The following is a 21,674-nucleotide window of genomic DNA, read 5'->3' on the forward strand; positions in this document are numbered from 1 at the left end:
ACAGTGGTTAAGAGCTCAGCTGCTAACCAAAAGGTCAGCAGTTTGAATCCACCAGCCACTCCTTGGACACCCTATGGGGCAGTTCTGCTCTGTCCTACAGGGTCACTGTGACTCAATGAATCGATGGAATGGCAACGGGTATTTTTGGTGTCAAAAGACGCCAATTACTTTTGCAGTCCTGACCTCGCAGTACTCTTTGCTCCTCGTTTTGCTGCACCCCAAGTAGCATCTTCCATTTCACTGCAGCTCCTTGGCTGTTCCATTTTTTGTTTCTTATTCTCGGAGTCTTTGCCCAAGTTGCCCCAATGCTTATAACAGCTTCCTCCCACTGTCACATACAAAAAACCCCCATCTGGTTCTTCAAGTCACTGCTCCAGTCTGATTCTCTCCGGGAAGTTTTCCTGGAGTAATGCCCTCCACGATTTCAGCACTGGGCTTTCTCCACAGCTCTCCGTGGGTATCCCTCAGCAGCCTAACACTCAGGGCTGGACGTGTGCTTGTCTTCTGTGGTGGTGCAGTGGTTAAGCACTTGGCTGCTAACTGAAAGGTCGGCAGTTTGAACCCACCAGCTGCTTCTCGGGAGAAATGGCCTGGCCATCTGCTCCCGTAAAGATTACAGTCTTGGAAACGCTATGGGGTAGTTCTGCCCTGTCTTATAGGGTCACTATGATTTGGAATCTATAGGTACAGGTGTTCAGAGTTAAGCCTCCTGAGGTCAGGGGGCATAGCTAGTCTTTAAGAAATACGCCACATGAATGAGTAACTGGTACCCAAGTGCGCTAAGGGAAGTGAACTGGCTCTAAAAACTTAAAAGCAGCATCCCAACGTAGGAGACCTCAGACTCTTACAAACCAAACCTGTTGCTGTCAAGTCGATTCCGATTCATGGCGATCCCACGTTACAGAGTGGAAGTGCTTCATAGGGTTTTTGTAAATGTTGTGATTTTTTTTTTTTTTTTTAATAATTTCTTTGCTTTACAAGTGGGATCAACACAGGTTATGGCTTTTCATTTTGAGCGGCTCTCAACGGAAGGCTCACCAAGACTTCTGTCTGAGCGGCTCTCTAATCTCAGCAGGTTTAAGCCTGAGCTCAGTGTCTTCCCTCCAAATCTGTACGTGGGACACTGGCACGCAACACGCAGCCCGAACCTGGGAATCAGCCTCTCCTCTCTCCACTCTAGTACTCCCAGGAACCAACTAATCACCATATCGTACCACCGTTACCTCTTAAAAGCCAAAAAGCAAACCCACTGCCTTCGAGTCGATTCCGACTCATAGCGACCCTACAGGACAGAGTAGAACTGCCCCATAGGGTTTCCAGGCTGTAATCTTTAGAGGAACAGATCACCAGGTCTTTTCTTCCATGGAGCAACAGGTGAATTTGAACCATCGACCTTTTGGTTGGCAGCCAAGCGCTTAACCACTGCACCACCAGTGTTCCTTTTTTACCTCATAAACACCTACACCGATGATAATTCTCTCTTCTCTAGACACCGTAGTGGGCACAAAGACATTGTTGTTGTTAAGTGCCGCTGAGTTGGCTCCGAGTCATAGCGACCCCGTGCACAAGAGAACAAAACACTGCCCGGTCCCGCGCCATCCTTGTTATGCTTGAGCTCATTGTTGCAGCCACTGTGTCAATCCACCTTGCTGAGGGTCTTCCTCTTCTTCACTAACCCTGCACTTCGCCAAGCACGACGTCCTTCTCCAGGGACTGATTCGTCCTGACAACATGTCCAAAGTATGTGAGACAAAGTCTCATTATCCTTGCTCCCAAGGAGCATTCTGTCTGTACTTCTTCCAAGACAGATTTCTCTGCTCTTCTGGCAGTCCATGGTACAGTCAGTATTCTTCACCAACACTGTAATTAAAGGTGCCAATTCTTCTTTGGTCTTCCTTATTCATTGTTCAGCTTTAGAATGCTTATTGTTCAGCTTTAGAATGCGTATGAGGCGAATGAAAATATCATGGTGCGGGTCAGGTGTACCTTAGTCCTCAAAGTGACTTTTCTGCTTTTTAACACTTCAAAGAGGTCTTTTGCAGCAGATCTGCCCAAAGCATTACATCATTTGATCTCTTGGCTGCTGCTTCCATGGGCATTGATTGTGGATCCAAGTAAAATGAAATCCTTGACAACTTCAATCTTTTCTGCATTTATCATGATGTTGCTCATTGGCCCAGTTGTGAGGATTTTTGTTTTCTTTATGTTGAGGTGCAATCCATACTGAAGGCTGTGGTCTTTGATCTTCATCAGTAAGTGCTTCAAGTTCTCTTCACTTTCAGCAAGCAAGGTTGTGTCATCTGTACAACGCAGGCTGTTAACGAGTCTTCCTCCAATCCTGATGCCCTGTTCTTCTTCATATAGTCCAGCTTCTCCGATTATTTGCTCAGCATACAGATCGAATAAGTATGGTGAAAGGATATAATCCTTATGCACACCCTTCCTGATTGCAAGCCATGCAGTGTCCCCTTACTCTGTTTGAATGACTGCCCCTTCGTCTATGTGCAGGTTCTGCAAGAATACGATGAAATGTTCTAGAATTCCCATTCTTAGCAAGGTTATCCATAATTTACTATGATCCACACAGTCGAATGTCTTTGCAGAGTTGGCACATAGGCGGGCATTATCATTACTATCATCCCAAGTTTGCAGATGAGCAAACAGGCCTACCGAGGTTAAGTAACCTGCCTGAAATCACATAACTAGTATACAGCAAAGTCAATATTCAGGTTCAAGACTGATTCCAAAGACCCTGGTTCTTAAACCCTGTGTCTCTAACTCAGCCATCATGGCTCTGGCTTAAGCCTCATCTTTTCTCAGTCTCCTTATTTGTCTCTCTGGATTCACTGTTTTTTTATAGTTTCTTTTTGCCTTTATTCTACTTTTAAAGCCAAGTTTATAAAGGTATAATATACAAAAATAAAGTTCCACAGAGTTTTCTTGGCTGTAATCTTTATAGAAGCAGATCACCAGGCCCTTCTTCTGCAGCATCGCTAGAAGGGTTTGAACTGCCAACCTTCGGGTTAGTAGCCCAGCACGAACCATTTGGGCCACCCAGGGACCTTCAGTCTCTTACAGGCCCTGTGCGTCACTTTGGCGAAATGTGACTTTCAATAATAGAGCCTCATGATTTGGTGGTGTGGTGATGCCTACTATATACACCTACACTAAAATCTGAGAAAGCCAGAACCTGTGTGAAGCAGAAACCTGTCAGAAAAAGAAAACGCAAATGTCTTCCACTGATAGAGAGCGAGAGAAAAGCGGTAAGACTGCACCCTGTCAAAAGCGGACAACTGGTGAGACGCAGAAAACAAGGCAGTCCCATCGAGTTCCGGCTCTCGCAGGTTTCACTGCACCACCACACGCAGAGAGCTGTGAAGGAGGGGGAAAGTCATCTAGCGAATCTTTATCAAAGAGAGAACTGCGTGAAAGGGAAGTTGGTACCGAATGGATCGTAGACAGAGCAACGTGCCTTTTCTATAAAACCATTCTGATGGGGGAGACAAAGATTTGGGGTGACGGTCTCTTTAGGGAACTTGCTCTTGTAGTCCTCCCTCCCAATATAATTCCTACAGCACTTAAGGAACAGAGCCTAAAAATTGCCACTCTAACCACACCCCACTGGTGACAATTCTCGGTCAAAGTAGGAAATCTTTAGAATGGAACTCTTCAACACGGCAGGGCCTCGTCACTGTCACATGCACCCACAGACACTGGGACGGCCCAGCATGGGGAGCGGGACACCTGAGCTTCCTTCCGCCGTCAAACATGGCTGCTTGTTAGCACCTTACACAGAAATGCGGTGGCAGAACTAAACCTACTTGAATAATAAGACTTGTACTAACAGAAAAATCCGCATACTTTAAAGCATTTGATAATAAATAAGTACGTGAATGGCTTGTGCCTCCTAAACAACACGATGGGGACACTAATCGTAGATGTTCAATAAGGGAAGCCACACCCCAGGTGCTGTGCCATGTACCTCACAGCCACGCCAGGGAGGGAATGACACGCCCATTTAACAGGTAACAGAGGCTACTGCTCAAGGCTGTGACCAGCAGGTGGTGGTGCTGGGCCTGCAGCATTTGTCCAACGACGATAGCTCCCCTCAGCCCAGGCTGTGCTGAACGCGCCCTGGTGAGGGAGGCACGCACACTGCATTACCAGGGAAAGAACAGCATGTGGTTAATTCAAGGAGCCCGGGTGGTACAAGCGGGTTGCAACTGTCTGCTAACCTAAAGGTTGGCAGTTTAAACCCATCCAGTGGCTTCACAAATGAAAGACCTGGCGAACTGCTTCCCTATGGATTACAGCCAAGAAAACTCTATGGTGCTCATTTCTACTCCGTAACATGCGCTGGAATTGACTCAACGGCAACAGGCTTGGTTTTTGGCTTTTGGTTAATTTATAATGACTTTAAAACCCCCTTCATCGGGATTCTCAAGTTGTCGTCATGATTTCAGATCAAAGGCAGAGAGCCTGGAGGGACCTCCCAGAGGCAGATGGCACACATGCGCTACCGACCAAATTGTCTTTTCTTAAATGAGTAAGGAACACTGGCACTGGGGATGCGGTGTGCCAGGAACGGGGTCCCGGGCGACTTTACATTCGTCTGCTCCGCGTCTTGACTCCTCTAGACTCAAGAGCTGACCCTACTGCTTCGACTCCGCCCTCTCACGGGCTTGGGAGGTCTTCCTCTGAGGCCTGTGTGTGGCAGCAGTGTCTGCCTGACGCTCGTAGAGTCACGGGAAGTAGGGGTGCTGTTTACCCACAGCCAGCGTCCTCTTGCAGCAGCTGTGAGGTCTACCGGGAAGGCCCGACGCTCCAGCCTTTTAATTAGAACAAATTATGCTAAAATGACTCTTAGACCCTGTCTGATGGATTGTACACAACCGTGGGAATTCCCTTAAATACTGGTGAACAGGCTGCAGGCAGAGCGCCACAGGCGACACCTGTCTCAGTGAGCACGGCTCCCTCCAAGATGCACACTGCCTGGCTCCACACATGCCAGGGTGCTTTTCAGTGTGCACGTTTCTCTCCCAAGAAGCTGGCCACACTTGTCATAAAGCAAAAAAAAGTAAGGATGATGCAAGTCTAGTAGCAAAAGATCACAGAGAGATCGCTCCAAAAGGTAGAGGCTACACAAGGGGTCATGGAACGCTGACAAGGAGAATGAGTTATTTACTCTGATGAAAAAAGAGAAATATCCCAATGACATTAAGAGGCTCTTGGTGGTGCAAAGGGTGAAACACTCAGCTAACTGAAAGGTGGGAAGTTTGAAACCACTCAAAGGTGCCTCGGAAGAAAGGTCTGGTGGCCTGTTTCTGAAAGGTCACGGCCATTGGACACCCTATGGAGCACAGTTCCCGGCCACCAGGCACCCTATGGAGCACAGTTCCCGGCCACCGGGCACCCTATGGAGCACAGTTCCCGGCCACCGGGCACCCTATGGAGCACAGTTCACGGCCACCGGGCACCCTATGGAGCACAGTTCACGGCCACCGGGCACCCTATGGAGCAGTTCCCGGCCACCGGGCACCCTATGGAGCACAGTTCCCGGCCACCGGGCACCCTATGGAGCACAGTTCACGGCCACCGGGCACCCTATGGAGCACAGTTCACGGCCACCGGGCACCCTATGGAGCACAGTTCACGGCCACCGGGCACCCTATGGAGCACAGTTCACGGCCACCGGGCACCCTATGGAGCAGTTCACGGCCACCGGGCACCCTATGGAGCACAGTTCACGGCCACCGGGCACCCTATGGAGCACAGTTCACGGCCACCGGACACCCTATGGAGCACAGTTCTACCCTGACACACATGGGGTCGCCGTGAGTCAAAGTCGACTAAACGGCAACAGGTTTGGTACGTACGCTAATGGTGGAATGTGAGGCAGCAGGACGCAGGAAGTGTGATATTGGGGTGCCAACTCTGACACGAGTTCTCAGCTGTCACCTCCTTGTCTTGTGACCCCAGGCAAGCCACTTGCCCCTCCACAGCCTTGCTTCCGATCTGTCCAATGGGTATGGAAGTGCTGCCTTCCTGCATCAGAGGGTTTCTCCGAGGGACCAGAAAGAGGATGTGGGTGGGACAGCCCACCAGTGACATGACGCTGCACAGCCAGGAGGCAGGACGCCAGTGCTGACGCGGCCACCCCACGGCTCTGCGCTCGGACAAGAGCGTGTGTTCACCGAAGACCCTGGTGGCCACAGCTCCGTGGCCTGCGCCCTCTCTTACCACTGCTGATGGCCGAGTTTGCAATGACTGTAGCCTCACTCCACTGGTCAGCACTGGAGACAGAGTAGGAACGCTGGTGCATACCATCCGGCCGGCTGTTGAAGGAGACCAGGCTGACGCCGCTTGCCATCTGAGGCCCAGACGCACTAGTGACATGCCCTAGGAATAAACAAGTCAGGTGAACACCACCGCGGACTGCAGACAAGACGCCAGCGCACGCTACCTACGGGGCCTGGAGGCTTGCACGCGGTGTGGTGTCTACGTTCCCGCCGAGGGCAGCCACCGTCCCTCCTACGTGGACGATGGACGGACGTGTCATACAAAGAATGTTCGAAGGGAGAAAATGTGAAGCAGGTCTTAGGTTGCTTACAGAAACATTTTGCAGGAAACCTGGTGCTTCTTATGGCCACACACAAAGCGACCCTAAGCAAAAACACACCACACAACCATAGTCTCTTAGTCCAGCAGGGGTGAGGGCAAGAGACCCTCTGCCACCTAACAGAACATCTCAATGGTGACATGGCCACCGACTGGGAGCCACCTGTTTGGTGCTGGAGGAGGACGCTACTGGTGAAGCTGTACTTTATGATCAACACAAATCAAAATCCCAAGACGCAGACATCGGAGGAAATGTCGACTCTTCAACCACACAAGTTTACTCTTAACGTTGAAAAGACTAAGTGGAGGAAAAATAACCTTAGCGCCATCGTACTGCATACAGACTCTCATGAAAAATGGTTCCACTGTATACTTAATGACTTGATTCAGTTGCTTAACGTCAAAATGAGTTACTACCTGGTCACACTAATTGTAGATTCAAAAACACAATTAAGTGCCCTTCTTGAACATTCAGCCAATCACACCTGGCTGCTAGTGAATCTGTTTGTTAGAATGCTTTATGGCTCTTCAATGACATTAAAAAAAAAAAATCTTCTTCCAATTGCTTTAGTTTAGAACCAGTTACATAAGTTCTAAATTGTTGTGATAGAAGGGTCCCACAATACAAGATCTTAAATACACAGACCACATTAATAGGTCTTAAGTCTGACCAATTACCCGAATTACCACGGAGCTTTCTAAAATTAAAAAACCCAGCCGTCGAGTCGATTCTGACTCATAGCGACCCTAGAGAACAGAGTAGAACTGCCCCAAAGAGTTTCCAAGGAGCGCCTGGCAGATTCAAACTGCCAACCCTTTGGTTAGCAGCTGTACCACTTAACCACTACGCCACCAGGGTTTCCATGTTTCTAAAATTACCCCAAAAGTTCTAAAATTAGAGGCTCCAAAAACTATAGCTTTGGATTCAGAAAGGCTGGGGGTGGAACTCCAGAGAACAGGCCTTTTCAAAAGCACTCCAGGGATTCGCAGGTACAGTGGCTTTACTACAAACAACTGGCCTGACTACAACCCTGCGCGGCCATGGAAAGTCACAAAATCATCTACTGAGACGGTATGTTACAAATACATGAAGCAAGAAGATGAGGAATTTTGCCTTTAAGAATCCCTTTCTACCTAAAAATACGGCGCCCATTTTGTGCTGTTGTCTGAACCGGGGCATTCACTTTAAATATCAAAACGCAAACCACTCATAGAAAAGTCTACCGGATTCCAGAAAAAAGCTAAAAGTAAAATTTAAGAAAGGCATTAGAACAGCCGGAACTTCCATACTCAAAGTGTAGTCCTCAGACCAAGAGCAGCAGTATCGCTGGTGCAGTGGACTGAATCCTGTCCCCACCACCCAAAACACGTGTTGTAAATCCTAACCCCTATACCTGTGGATATACATTTGGGAATAGGGTTTTCTTTGTTATGTTAATGAGGCCATAGCATGCAAGGTGTGTCTAAAACCAATCAACTTTGAGATAAGAAAGCCCAGATGAGGCACAGAAGCAAACAAGCACAAACAGGGAAAGACAGGTACCCCGTGGAGACCACCAAGGGAACCCGGAAAGGGAAGCTGAAGAGACAAGGATGTTCCCCTAAACCCGGCAGAGATAGCCTTCCCCTAGAGACAGCGCCCTGATTTGGATTTCTGGCCTCCTGAACTGTGAGAAAACAACTTGCTGTTTGTTAAAGCCACCCACCTGTGGTATGTCTGTCAGAGAAGCACTAGGTAACTAAGACAGCTGGGGAGCATGTGAGAAATGGGGAATCCCAGGCCCCACCCTGGAATCTGCTTTTTAATAAGATCCCCAGGTCATTCGTGTACACGTTCACATTTAAATAGACCTCATATAGAACTTCGATTAATTAAAAAAGCAACCTCGAACGCAAACCCAGGGAATAACCACTAGCACAAAACCAAGGCTGTAACTAAAGCTGGTCACCACCTGAGACCACGGTTACCAGAGGGGCTGGGCGGGGCAGTGGGCACTGCTGAGTTTAAGCCTCCAGGTGCCCGGTCTACAGACTGGTTCTCATCTCCCCTGTGGCTCTGATGTTCTAAGAGTGTCACTTTAGGGCGTGGACGAGCGCCCTACACAACCCAGAATTGGACGTCCAGAATTACACCCTGAATGGTGGCTCTAATGCCCAGTGCCACCCACCCCATAGCAGCCAGGTGCGGGGCGGAGGGGGGGTGAGCCCTGTGTGCCGTCTCACAGACTCACAGCAGCAATGCAGGGCCAGTGGGGAGGCACCAAGGGACACCTTAAACGCCTTCCGGAACTTTCCATCTGCCATCACTTGGGCCACCCTCTGGGTATGGCCGTGCAGACCACCACGGCCCCTCTCGTCCTGCTCTGACCTGTAGCTGCTCCACTTGCATCTTTTACCCCTAACCCCAACCATACCCCATTCCCAGTTACAGGACTACATAGAAATGACATGACCGAATTTTGGCCAAATCAACGTGTGTGTCTGGACCCAGAGCTATAAAGCAAACTTTCGACCAGATCCACATACCTTAGGCGGGACTCCAGGTTGGGCCCATGGCGTGTTTCTGTTTAGCTGACAATGTTTCTCTTTTTTTTTTTTTAAAGGTTATCATTAATTTGGGAGATTTTGTCTAAAAATCCAAGTTTCTGGCATCCCCTGAAAAATGAGACTAACTGGCAGGCTTGGGCCTGTGTTTGCCTTTGGAAACTGTTACAAATTGAACTGTGTCTCCCTAAAATGATATGCTGAAGTCCCACAGCCCTCCCCTCGACCTGTGAAAGTGACCCTATTTGGAAACGGGGTCTTTGAAGATGTTAAAATGAGTTAACGTGAGGTCATATCAGGGCAGGGTAGGTCCTAATCCAATCTGAGTGGTGTGTCCTGTAGGACAGAAGAGACAGACAGACATAGGAGGGACTGCCACGGTAAGATGTATCTACAAGCCAAGGAATGCCTGCGGCTACCAGAAGCTTAGGGAGCCCTGGTGATGCAACCGAACTAAAGGTTGGGTGGTTCAAACTACCCACTGGCTGCTCGGGAGAAACATCTGGCAATCTGCTCCCATAAAGACTACAGTCAAGAACACCCTACGGGGCAGTTCTGCTCTGTCAAATGGGGTCACCGTGAGTCGAGACCCACTGGATGGCACCCAACAACAGCAACAACAACAACAAGAACAGAAAGGAAAGATCTCCTAGATCCTTCCAAGAGAGCAGGGCCCTGGCGATACTCTGAATTTGGATTCCTGGCCTCCAGAACTGTGAGACAGTAAGTTTCTGTTTTTATAAGCCCCCCAGTTTGTGGTACTCCGTTACAGCAGCCCCCGGTAACTAGTACAGACACAAGGTGCCGAGTTGTTTATATCTCTGTCTGAACCTGCCCATTCTCTCCGAATCCACATGGCTGCATCCAGGACAGATACTGACTCTCCCCACCCTCCCCACTTCATTCAACCACTTGGCCCTCCTAGTCTCCGGCCGTTGGTTACTGGGAGTTATGAAATCTTCCAAAAAGCACGCACCAGGACGTGCTTATTTCAGAAGGAAAACGTTTCTGATTTTCACTCAAGGGAGTCAATCTCTTTTCCATACTCACTCTTTTGCTTTATTTTAATTTCAGTTAAACACTTTTTTTTGAAAATCAGATAATAAAAGACCAATTAGGTACGAGCTACAGAAACAAATGCATCCAGGCACCTGTTTGTTAAACTAACAATAAAAACATTGTGGAGGATAAAAAATACTGTTTCTGCCCCAAACTCGTAGTCTGGGGTTCCACCAACAGGTATGTGCCTTCAAGTGCGAAAGCATAAAGATGTAAGTTTTAGCACAGAGGCCAACCGGCAGTTCACAAAGTCAGTCACGATACTGCGGGAGCAACCGTGCCGGCTGAACATGGTCAGTGAAGCATCTCCCCTGCCCCACCGGGGCACTCCTCAACTAACGATCACACTTCCTGTCATCTCTACTTACTTTTAATAAATCCATCACATCAGTGAAAGAAATCAACTAGCCCCAAATGCTTACTGAATATTTTTAAAATAACTATAGAGATTATACCCCAAAGAATCGAAAGCAGGAAGACAAATAGACCCGTGTACACCAAGGTTCCCCGCAGCACTATTCACAATAGTCAAAAGGTGGGAATGGCCTCAATGTCCATCAACGGATGAACGGACAAATAAAATGCAGGACATAACACACAATAGAGTGTTACTCAGCCATAAAGAGAAACGAAGTTCTGACACATGCTAAGACATGGAAAAGCCTTGGAAACATTATGCTGAGTGAAACAAGACAGTCACGAAGGAACAAACATTGTATGATCCCACTTATATGAAATATCTAGGATGGCCCAGGGGATAGAGACCAGTTTTATTAGTGGCTACAGGGACAGGTGTGAGGGGGAGGGGAAAAGCGGACTTACTGCTGGGGGGGGCCACTGAGCTTGTTACAGGAATGAGAAATCTGCAAACGGACAGTGGTGATGGCTGGATGACATGATAAACACAGCTAATATCACCGAAGTGTACCCGTGAAGAATGCTGAAAAGCCAAGTGGCTTATCACACATACGTTTACCACAATGGAAAAAAGTAAAAACAATCTAATTATAGTGTTTTGTCTTCATTTCTAATGTCTTATTTTTACACACACACAGAGCAACAAAGGCTGGCGGAGGTGAGATTTCATTTCTGTTCCTGAATGAACATGACTAACTGGCCACATGATTCTGCTCCCGCTCCAGGTTTTCACATGTATGTACCCAGTAATGCATGCCCTGTCTGCTACCACAGAGTTTTCACCGCTCTAAAAATACTTTTAAGAATGTAAGTGAGATGCTACATTTAACATCATCCACTTCCATTTTCCCCGTGGCCTTCTCAAACCGAAAAAACAAAGCAAAAACCAAACCCGTTGCCATCAAGTCAATTCCAACTCCTAACGACCCTATAGGACAGAGCAGAACTGCCCTTTAGGGTTCCCAAGGCTGTCATCTTTACAGAAGCAGACTGCCACATCTTTCTCCCATGGAGCTGCTGGTGGGTTCAACTCGCTGACCTTTTGGTTAGCCGACGAGTGCTTTAACCACTGTGCTACCAGGGCTCCTTCAAAGAATGCCAGGGACCCGGTTTTCATTGAATGGTAATCCATTTCAAACGAACAAGTTATTAATTAAGGCTGAGGACCTCAGGTTCTCATTTGTGAAGGAAGCGGGTGACTTTGGCTGACTGAGCAGTTAAGTATATTGAGATGAGACCACCTAGGACGTAAGTGGTTCCTGACACTGCCCTGAGCCCAGTAAGGGCCGCAGTCAGCCTGAAGGACAGCAGGAGGGCAATGCTGGCATGGCTCACTCGAAGCTGACTGCCCAGGGACAGGGCTGAGGTCGAAACCCAGGTGGTCCTCAACGGTCAATACAGACATGTACCTTTGGGGCGTCTACCCCGTCAATTACATCAAATTCTTACATTATACCTCATCAGAAATCAACTAAGCTGTTGCAACCCAGCCATGAAGACTCACAATCCCAGGCTGGCCAGTAGGATTGAAAGCCTGAGATGCCCGGAGTTGGCAGGTCCAAAGGGAAGGTCTTTGGGAAGCCCATCCTGTGAGAAAAAGATTCATGTTCCCTTCCCCATCAGGTGGCCACCTGCACCGGTACCCTCTATGGCTGCACAGCTTCCTTAGTACGCCTGAGGGCTGGGTATGAGGGCTGGGGTCTTTTAGATGGGGAGGAATTCTTGGCAACACGGCTGGGAATTCCTCTCTCTGTATTTCTCTAGAGGGATGAGACTCTAAAGCTGGGTTGTTGTTGTTAGGTGCCACTGAGTATACTCTGACCCACAGCGACCCTATATACGACAGAATGAAACACTGCTCAGCCCTGTGCCCCTCACAATTGTTGTTATGCTTGAGCCCACTGTTGCAGCCACCGTGTCAGTCCATCTCGTTGAGGGGTTTCCTCTTTTTTGTTGACCCTCTCCTTTACCAAGCATGATGTCCTTCTCCAGGGACTGGTCCCTCCTGATAACATGTCCAACGTATGTGAGACAAAGTCTCGCCATCCTTGCCTTGAAGGAGCATTCATGGCTATATGTCTTTCAAGAGAGATTTGTTCGTTCTTCTGGCAGTCCATGATATAGTCAATATTCTTCACCAACACCATAACTCAAAGGAATTAATTCTTCTTAGGTCTTCCTTATTCATTGTCCAGCTTTCACATGTACATGAGGTGATTGAAAACACCGTGGTTTAGAACGTCCCTTTTCCTCGGGCAAATGAGGAAAGTCTAACTCATCAAGCTCGATGCCGTGGACAACTGACAAGAAGCCTTAAGAGGAAGTTGCTGCTCACTGAAATCAAATGGACATGTGTCTCCCCTAGGGACAAGCACCAGGACTGTCACCTCCTTGGTGGGGGGAGGCATTTTCCATTTTTTCCTTCCCATCTTCCTCTACCTCTCCCTCTCTTCATTGCCCCAGTGGCCTATCAGAATCTCGCCCCACCCTACTGGAGACAGACAATTAGCCACGGGCGCCATGTTTCTTCGTGAACACAAGCACCTGCACCCTTTTGTTCTGTATTATCTTTTCAGGGACATCTGTGCAGTGAATGAGGGCAGTGGTGGGCAGTGGTAGAATCCTTGCCTCCCTTGTGGAAGACCTGGGTTCGATTCCCTTCTGATGCACCTCAGGTGCAGCCACCACCCATCTGTCAGTGGAGACTTGCCTGTTGCTGTGATGCTGAACAGGTTTCAGGAGAGTTTCCAGACTGAGATGGGCCAGGAAGAAAGATCTGCTGATCTACTTCCAAAAACCAGCCAAGGAAATCCTTATGGATCCAACGGTCGGATCTACAACCAATCACGGGGATGGTACAGGGCTGGGCGGCACTTTGTTCCATCGTGCGTGGGGCTGCCATGATCTGGAGCTGTCCGGATGGCAGCGACAGCAGTAACAACAACAGTGAACAGACTGGATGAAGTGACCGTGTCTCCCTCCAGAGCAGAGGGTAGGAATGTTTGCCGTCTGAGATAATAAGGATGGTGCTGCCCTCCATGGCAAGGCCTGGGCAGGCTTGCCTGCAGCCCATTATAAAAGACTGGAGTTCCCTGAGCCCCGTCTCCCCTTCTGTAACCCAACACTCTGCTCATGCAGGTGATACCCAGACCTCATGTCAACCTGTGGGAAGTGGAGTTTGGTGAACCAGACAAAAAAGCTGATGCTCTGATGGCTGCCATTGCTGTGAGCAATCAGCTGTCATCTGTCCCGACCCAGAAGCCTCACGTGTGCTACCAGCATACATGAGATTGCTGGGCTAGCTCGTTAGCTTCCAGGTAGGGTAAAATCTCAGACCCTGTTCTAATACTGACTGTCTGGATTTCCGTGTCTCATTGCACTGAGCCACTTCCGTGCTGGGCACACGAAGGGAAGAGTCTTTGCCCTTAGGAAACCTATGACATAGTTTAGTTGAAGGCATAGGGTGAGCGCAGCTGTGGCAAAATGCAAGGCTTAGTAACACAGGAGCCATTAAGAAAGTACAAGAGGCGGGGAAACGACATCTCCTGCTGTGTATTTATTTTATGCTTTGGAACGAGACCTATTATACAAAGGATGGAGCCCTGGTGGCACAGTGGTTAAGAACTTGGCTGCTAACCAAAAGGCTGGAAGTTCGAATCTACCAGCTGCTCCTTGGAAACCCTATGCGGCAGTTCCACTCTGTCCTATAGGGTTGCTATGAGTCAGGATTGACTCAATGGCAACAGGTTTGGTTTTTTATGTTTGATATAAAGAATAACCAATGAAAACTTTATGGACCACGATAGAATACTGACTTGCTTGCTTTGGACACCGCACCGACAGGAACCCATAGCTAGAGGGGGACATCATATTTGGTGAAGTAGGGGGCCAGTGAGGACGAGGACGACCCTTGGTGAGATGGACTGGCACAACTTCTGCAACGAAGGACTCAAACATGCTGGCGATCGCACAACATTTTGTTCTGTTGTAGATTAGGTCACCATGAGTCAGAGCTGACTGAGGGACAGTTAACAACAAAATAACATACAGGGTGGTATGGGAAGAGGGGATTCTACATTCTACCATCCTGGGACAACCAGTAAAGACAGAGTCGGGTCGTACCAGGAGACGGCCGCACGTGCCACCCGTCTGTCGGGGGAGGCTTGTGTGCTGCTATGATGCTGAACAGGTTCCAGACTGAGACAGACTAGGAAGAAAGGCCAGTGATTTACTTTTGAAAATCAGCCTGTGAAAACCCTACAGATCACAACAGAATACTGTCCGATACAGTGCTGGAAGATGAGCCCTTTAGCTTGGACCCCCAAAAAACCCAGTGCTGTCGAGTCGATTCTGACTCATAGCGACCCTGTAGGACAGAGTAGAACTGCCCCATAGAGTTTCCAAGGAGCGCCTGGCAGATTCAAACCGCTGACCCTTTGGTTAGCAGCCCTAGCACTTAACCACTACGCCGCCAGGGAATGCACTCAAAATACACAGTGGCCGCAACCATGGACCTGAGCGCACCAACAATCATGAAAACACAGCAGGACCGGACAGCATTTCATTCTGCTGTACATGGGGTCACCATTAGTCGGAGCCAACTCGATGGAAGCTAACAACAACAAAGAGTGGTCCAACCCTTAACAGTATGGGACCCTGGCTTCTATACGAAGACCCATTGCCATCAAGTTCATCTGACTCATAGCGACACTACAGGACAGAATAGAACTGCCCCATTGGGTTGCCAAGACTGTAATCTTTATGGAAACAGACTGTCACATCTTTCTCCCATGGCGCAGCTGGTGGGTCCGAACCACAGACCTTTTGGTTAGCAGCTGAATGCTTTACCACTGCACTACCAGGACTCCTTCCATATGAAGAAGAGGGTCACAGAAGGACCTATGTGGCATTTCTCTCAGCATTTCCCCCCCAAATAACCGTCTGCCTTAGGATGGACCATTCTGACTCAGAGTCTTCCCTCGAGGACAGCATCCCCACATCAGCTGGCTGCTGGCCCTGATTAGCAGGGGGCGGCCCATTACCATGCTAATCCGCAACTCCAAGCACCGCTTCCTTGATATGGATATGTGTGGATGCTTACAGGGGGGCCGCCTTGATTAGTTCAAGCCTCCATGTGTCAAAGGCACCAGATTCCTCCCAAAGAATGATTTCCCCGTCCTCACATCCCTAAAGTGCACGGGTTGATTTGAAAAGGTACTTACCTCCGCCATATGCTATCTTCCTTTAAACAATTTGCATTTCAAAGTAAGTGTGGTGTTTATATCTGAACGACTGTCTGTATTGTTGACTGCCCCACCTCAAAGGAGCACGGAAAGACGCTGGCTTGTATTGAACAGAAATGTTTTCATCCACTAAATGACATCAAAGACGGCGCTCCTCTTTCCAGCTATGGGCTTATCACATTAAAAACAGCCTTCTCTGATTTTGTTAAAGAAAAAAAACAAATCTGAAACAGTGGCTCTTTCAGAGCATCCGGAAAAAGATTTGTCAACAACCATTTCTTTTAAAATAAAAAATTCTGTTCACCACTCCTCCTAATTCTGGCCTATCTTCACAAACAAGTCTTAACTCTACCAATAAGTTTAACTAGAAAAATAAATAAATAAATAAAGCTTGGATTTTGACTTAAATATGACTAGACAGAGCTGAGCAAGACACTAACTCCTGAGGTTACATGATATTCACGTTTCATGTACGTTGAGAGAAGGGGGAGATGGGATTCTAGAAGCATCTCCAAAAAAAAAAAAAAAAGAACCCCAAACCTGTTGCCCTAGAGTTGATTCCCACTCACAGTGACCCTCTAGGACTGAGCAGAACTGCACCATGGGGTTTCCCAAGGAGTGGCTGGTGGACTGTGAAATCTCATTACTTTAAAAATAGTGATTACCAGAATATGACTGAGGGAAACCAACCTTTCCCCTCAGAAGCCTCACCCTTAGAAGTACAGCAACGACGACTTTTGGGCCCTTCCTCACCCATATCTGACTTTAACTCTTACGGCTCCCAGGGTGCAGCTGTCTGGCAAACCCACAGCGCCATCGGGCCCCGTTCTGGGAAAACCGGGTTTTCTGGAACCAAACCAGATGGTGGAGACTGTTCTAACGGTCACATCACTTCATGTTTGGCCTTCGCCATCTGTTCTGTCCTCTCATTATAAACCCAAAAAGATGACAATTCACAACACCGCCATAAAAAGTGAGATACAAGCGACGTAAGTGCCCGTGAGCAGAGCCATCGGTGGCAGTGTTCGCTATGGAAATCTGCCCACCTTTTGGCAACAGAATTTCTGCCCAAGAGGATTTTTTTTCCCCAAGGCCATGTTCAGTGCCTTTTCTTCAAGATGTGGATGTCCAGGACTGGCTATCACGTGACACTTGTCTTGTAAAAGAGTGCACTTCAATACATCTACTATTGAGAAATTAAAAAACAAAAAGGGAGATAGGAGTCCTGTGTTTCTCAGACTACATGATTCTTTTTTTGTTATGTATTTTCCAAATTATGATTATCAGGGGAAAAAGAACTGACAGAGCCCAGCCCTGGTTGCAATGACAAATGGCATTACCACTGACCACACAGAGCTTTGTGGCCATGCTCAGAACTCAAAATTCTGGAAGTAGAGCTGGAGCGTTCACGGGGACTTCCTAATATGTGCCGAGAGCTAATTTTATTCTGATTTTTTTTTCCTGTTCTGTCATGCCAAGAAAATGGGAGTCCGTTCTATTGTACAAATTTCCTAATACTTATTTTGTGAAATTATAGCTACAAATAATACAATTCCACCGAAGTGAACATATACATAAGTATTTTTCTTATGACCACAGAATATGGAAAACCAAAAACCAAACCTGTTGCTGTCAAGTCGATTCTGACTTATAGTGACCCTATAGGACAGAGCAGAACTGCCCCATAGAGTTTCCAAGGAGCGCTGGTAGATTCAAACTGCCGACCTTTTGGTTAGCACCTGAGCTCTTAACCACTGTGCCAGTAGGGCTCCAGAATATATAAAAATTAAGTTTATATTATACTTCTTTCATATGACCTCCTAATTTTTTTTTCATGTTGTCACACAATCTTCCTCAGTTTTAGACTCCGAACATTTCATTGATTTAAAGTAAATAACTTAATATTACCATTTTCCTATTTCTGGATAAGTTTGGTTATTTCCTGCTTCTCATTATTATAAACACCACCACAAAGGAAATCTTTGGTACTTTCAGGTTTTTTCTTGGGACAAATTCCCAGAAGGTGATTCCTGGGTCAAATAGCATTTCTGACTTGTGATATATGTTGCTAACCAATTTCCTAGTGACGGAATTTGAGAATCCGGAAAACAATTACATTTTGTAATTTGTGACACGGTTGTAATATAATGGGAAGAAACAATGAAAACAATGACGATGATAAGAATATGCCCCATGTGGCTGATACAAACAGCAAATAATGAAAAGCATTTTGTAAATGACAAAGCCCTGTGCATGTATTAAAAAAAAAAATTATTTATTACTAATTTCATCAACAGTGGGGTTTTCCTTTTCTCTAACAGTTTTTTTTTTTTTTTTTGCAAAAGCTTATAATGGTAAGATTGCTAATTTGCTTATTTTTAAAATCTCAAAGTCTGACTATTTTCTTTATGTTTCTCTTATAACAGTGTCTTTCATGTGTGAATAGTTTGTCATCTGCCTGTTACCTGTTTATTTTGGTGTTTTGGTCATCATCAGTCTGCCTGAGTTCACACACCCATCCACTCATGTTTTTACTGAATGGCTACCACCAACCAGTGCATTGCAGCAGGTGGATAAGGCAAGGGTACTCTTCCCACTCACAGCCTTCCTTCCAACACTACAAAGGTGTGATGATCAGGGTTATGCCACTGTTGGCAGAGGAATCATTTGTATAAAGGAAGGAAGAGAGAAAGAAAAGGACAAAGGGAGGGAGGAAGGAGGGAGGGGAGGGAGGGAGGAAGGAAGGAAAGAAGGGAGAGAAGGAAGGAAGGAGGAAGGGAGGGAGGGAGAGAGGAAGGAAGGAGGGAGGGGAGGGAGGGAGGGAGGAAGGGAGAGAAGAAAGGAAGGAGGGAGGGAGGCAGAGAGGAAGGAGGGAGGGGAGGGAGGGAGGGAGGGAGGGAGGGAGGGAGGGAGGAAGGAAGGAAGGAAGGAAGGAAGGAAGGAAGGAAGGAAGGAAGGAAGGAAGGAAGGAAGGAAGGAAGGAAGGAAGGAAGGAAGGAAGGAAGGAAGGAAGGAAGGAAGAAGTCTGTACTTGGGTCAGACACGGGCCCAGCAATGGCTGGCTAACATGATCTGATAGTGAATAAAGGTGAGCTGAACTAGAACCAGGAGTCCCTGGGCGGTGCCAACTGTAACATGCTTGGATACTAACTGTAAGGTTGGTGGTTCGAGTCCACCCAGAGGCACCTCAGAAGAAAGGCCTGGCGATCTGCTTCCAAAAAATCAGCCACTGAAAGCTCTGTGATCCACAGCTCTTCTCTGACACACATGGGGTTGCCGGGAGTCAGAATCGACTCAGTGGCAACTGGTTTGTTAAGTCTAGAAGCACAGACCCGTTGTCCTCCCAACGCTGCCTTGTTGCTTTACCTGGGAGTGGACAAAATGTAGTGTTCGGTACAATTCAAGACGAAAACATAGAGCACACCGGGAAGCAAGTTCCCATTTAAGCGAGTGTACTTTGCAATGAGTTTAAATATTTATTCCAAAAGCAGACCTGCTTTGTGCAGCTCAATGCTCCTCACGGTGCAAAGCTGCCCCCACGGCCCTTCGTGCCCCTTTGTCCCTGGCAACACTTGCTGCTACAACGTAGCAGTGTTTTTATAGAGATGGTCACCGTAATGCTCACCTAGCTACAACCCACAACTTTGTATGGGCTACATGAATGACTTTATACACAATGCAGCCATTGTAACATGTGGCAACATCATACAAAAGAACAAAGCGAAAAACTTTTTTAAAGCAATAAACTTTGGTTACAGCATGCAGGTAACAATGTATAATAAAACATAAAGCCTTAACTTCGAGATGTCCATATCTTATTCCCCTAGTCTCTCACTTGCCACCATGTTGTTGTCAGCTGCCAATGAGTGTATTCCAACTCAGGGTGACCCATGTGATACACAGTAGAACTGCTCCATAGGGTTTTCTTGGCTATAATCTTTATGGCAGCAGATTGCCAGGCCTTTCTTCTGTGGAGCCCCTTGATGGGTTCAAATTGCTAACTTTTGGGTTTGCAGCCACGTGTGCCACCCAGACTCCTTCTTGGTATCATAGTCTCCCAGTAACAAATGTGCAGTTTCTTCATTTGCCAAGCATTAAAACACTTTCTCCTTCTGACATAAATGGATTAGGTGCTTTTTAGACACAAGTCATTTTTATTTGACAGCATTGTTTGGAGGGGAGAAGACAGGGCTCTGCCAGATTTCCCTGGTCATCACTGACTCTTACATCCTTTTTTACAGGACTGGTCCCACGTGTCTGCCCTCCTGAGGACTCATTTCTGTTTCTTTCTCTCCCCTCCAGTCCTTACAAAGCTGATCTCTTACAAACGCATATGACAATCACACGGGAAGCAAGGAGCTCTAAGGAGTAACCGTGTTCAGAGACCTGATGGCACAAAGGACGACTATTTGGTGTTGGCTGAGATGCTTTTGGCTTTTACCACATATTAGAAATATTCTAGGCGTCCTGGTGGTGCAAACAGTTAAGCGCTCGGCTGCTAACTGAAAGGGTGGTTGTTTGAACCCGCCCAGCAGCTCTGCAGAAGAAAAGCCTGGAGATCATAAAGATGACAGCCTCAGAAACACTATGCGGCAGTTCTATGCTGTCACATGGAGTCACTATGAGCCGGAATCAACTTGACAGCACCTAACAACAACGAAAATGTTCCAGAAAGATAAACATTCTCTGAATGAGCTGCGATCACAAGACAAGGGGACACATGGTTTGCAGATGAGACAATGTCCCAATGACTTTGACAAGCTCTTCTCTACCCATGTAGGAAAGAGAATGGAGAGGGAAGTGAACTGTGGCCTTGATTTGAGCGCAAAGAGGCAGGGCTCTGTTCCCAAGTCCCAGGCTCCAGCTGGGGTAGTGCCAGCAAGTGGCTACCTACCGTCTAGAAGTCTGCTGGGACGACTTACTGACACTCTTCTTGGCCCTCCTCTTTCTTAAAGCTCTTCTCCTGCCAACCATTTTGCTGGTCTTGAGAACATCGTTTCAATAGCTGTAACGCTATTCTTTGCGAAACATAAATTTGTAAGAGAGGGAAAAAAGTTTTTAAAACATCCTTTATTTACTTATAGGTATACTGCTGGAATCCTTGTGTGGTGCAAACAGTTAACACTCTTGGCTGCTAACAGAAAGGTTGGAGGTTCAAGTCTACCCAGAGGCACCTCAAGAAAGTCTTGGCAATCTACTTCCAAAAAATCAGCCACTGAAAGACCTGTACAGCACAGTTCTCCTTTGACACACATGGGGTCACCATGAGTTGGGGTTGACTTGATAGCAACTGGCTTTTTTTTTTTTTTTTTATCTGTTACTGCAGAGATGCATAGTTCAGTGTCTTGAACATGCCTCTTAGATGTTTTTAATGAAATTCGTACCAAGAATCAAGTTGCTTTTGTCAGTGTTTACAAAAAGAACAATCCGTTTAGAATTCAAATAACTGGAGAAGGTCTCTTTAAATTGGAAAGTATGATTCTGATTTAGTTTTGAATGGTATACCCCAATGATCTTGACCACAGAGGAATGAAATAATACTTACCCACAATATCCATCAACTTACATCCCATATGATGGATAACAGTCAGTAAAAAAAAAAAAAAACAGTAATATTTACTAAATGAAAAAATAATTACTAGGTCACGTAACTAAGAAAGGGTAACAAAGAAGAAGAAATAATGGTCTCTGCCTCAAAGAGATGGCAATTTAATGATGGAAACAATATAATACAAATTTGCCTAAGCCTCAGAGGGAGAAATGTATCAACACACAAATGAATAGCAATAAGAA

At 47.0% G+C, this 21,674-nt stretch overlaps 1 protein-coding gene across 3 annotated transcripts in view; it reads right to left on the reverse strand.

Annotated features, from left to right (window-relative positions):
- Positions 1-21,674, reverse strand: part of AGAP1 (ArfGAP with GTPase domain, ankyrin repeat and PH domain 1) — a 672,497-nt gene that overhangs the window by 208,022 nt on the left and 442,801 nt on the right. For 2 of the 3 annotated variants that reach the window (XM_064286507.1, XM_064286506.1), the window contains one exon: positions 6,241-6,399. The exons of the other annotated variant lie outside the window; for it this stretch is intronic. In XM_064286507.1, coding sequence (XP_064142577.1) covers positions 6,241-6,399 — 159 coding nt within the window. The remainder of the gene's footprint in view (positions 1-6,240; positions 6,400-21,674) is intronic. 3 annotated transcript variants of the gene reach the window in all.

Source organism: Loxodonta africana, chromosome 6 (genome assembly GCF_030014295.1).
Source record: "Loxodonta africana isolate mLoxAfr1 chromosome 6, mLoxAfr1.hap2, whole genome shotgun sequence".
In the NCBI taxonomy this organism is placed as follows: domain Eukaryota; kingdom Metazoa; phylum Chordata; class Mammalia; order Proboscidea; family Elephantidae; genus Loxodonta; species Loxodonta africana.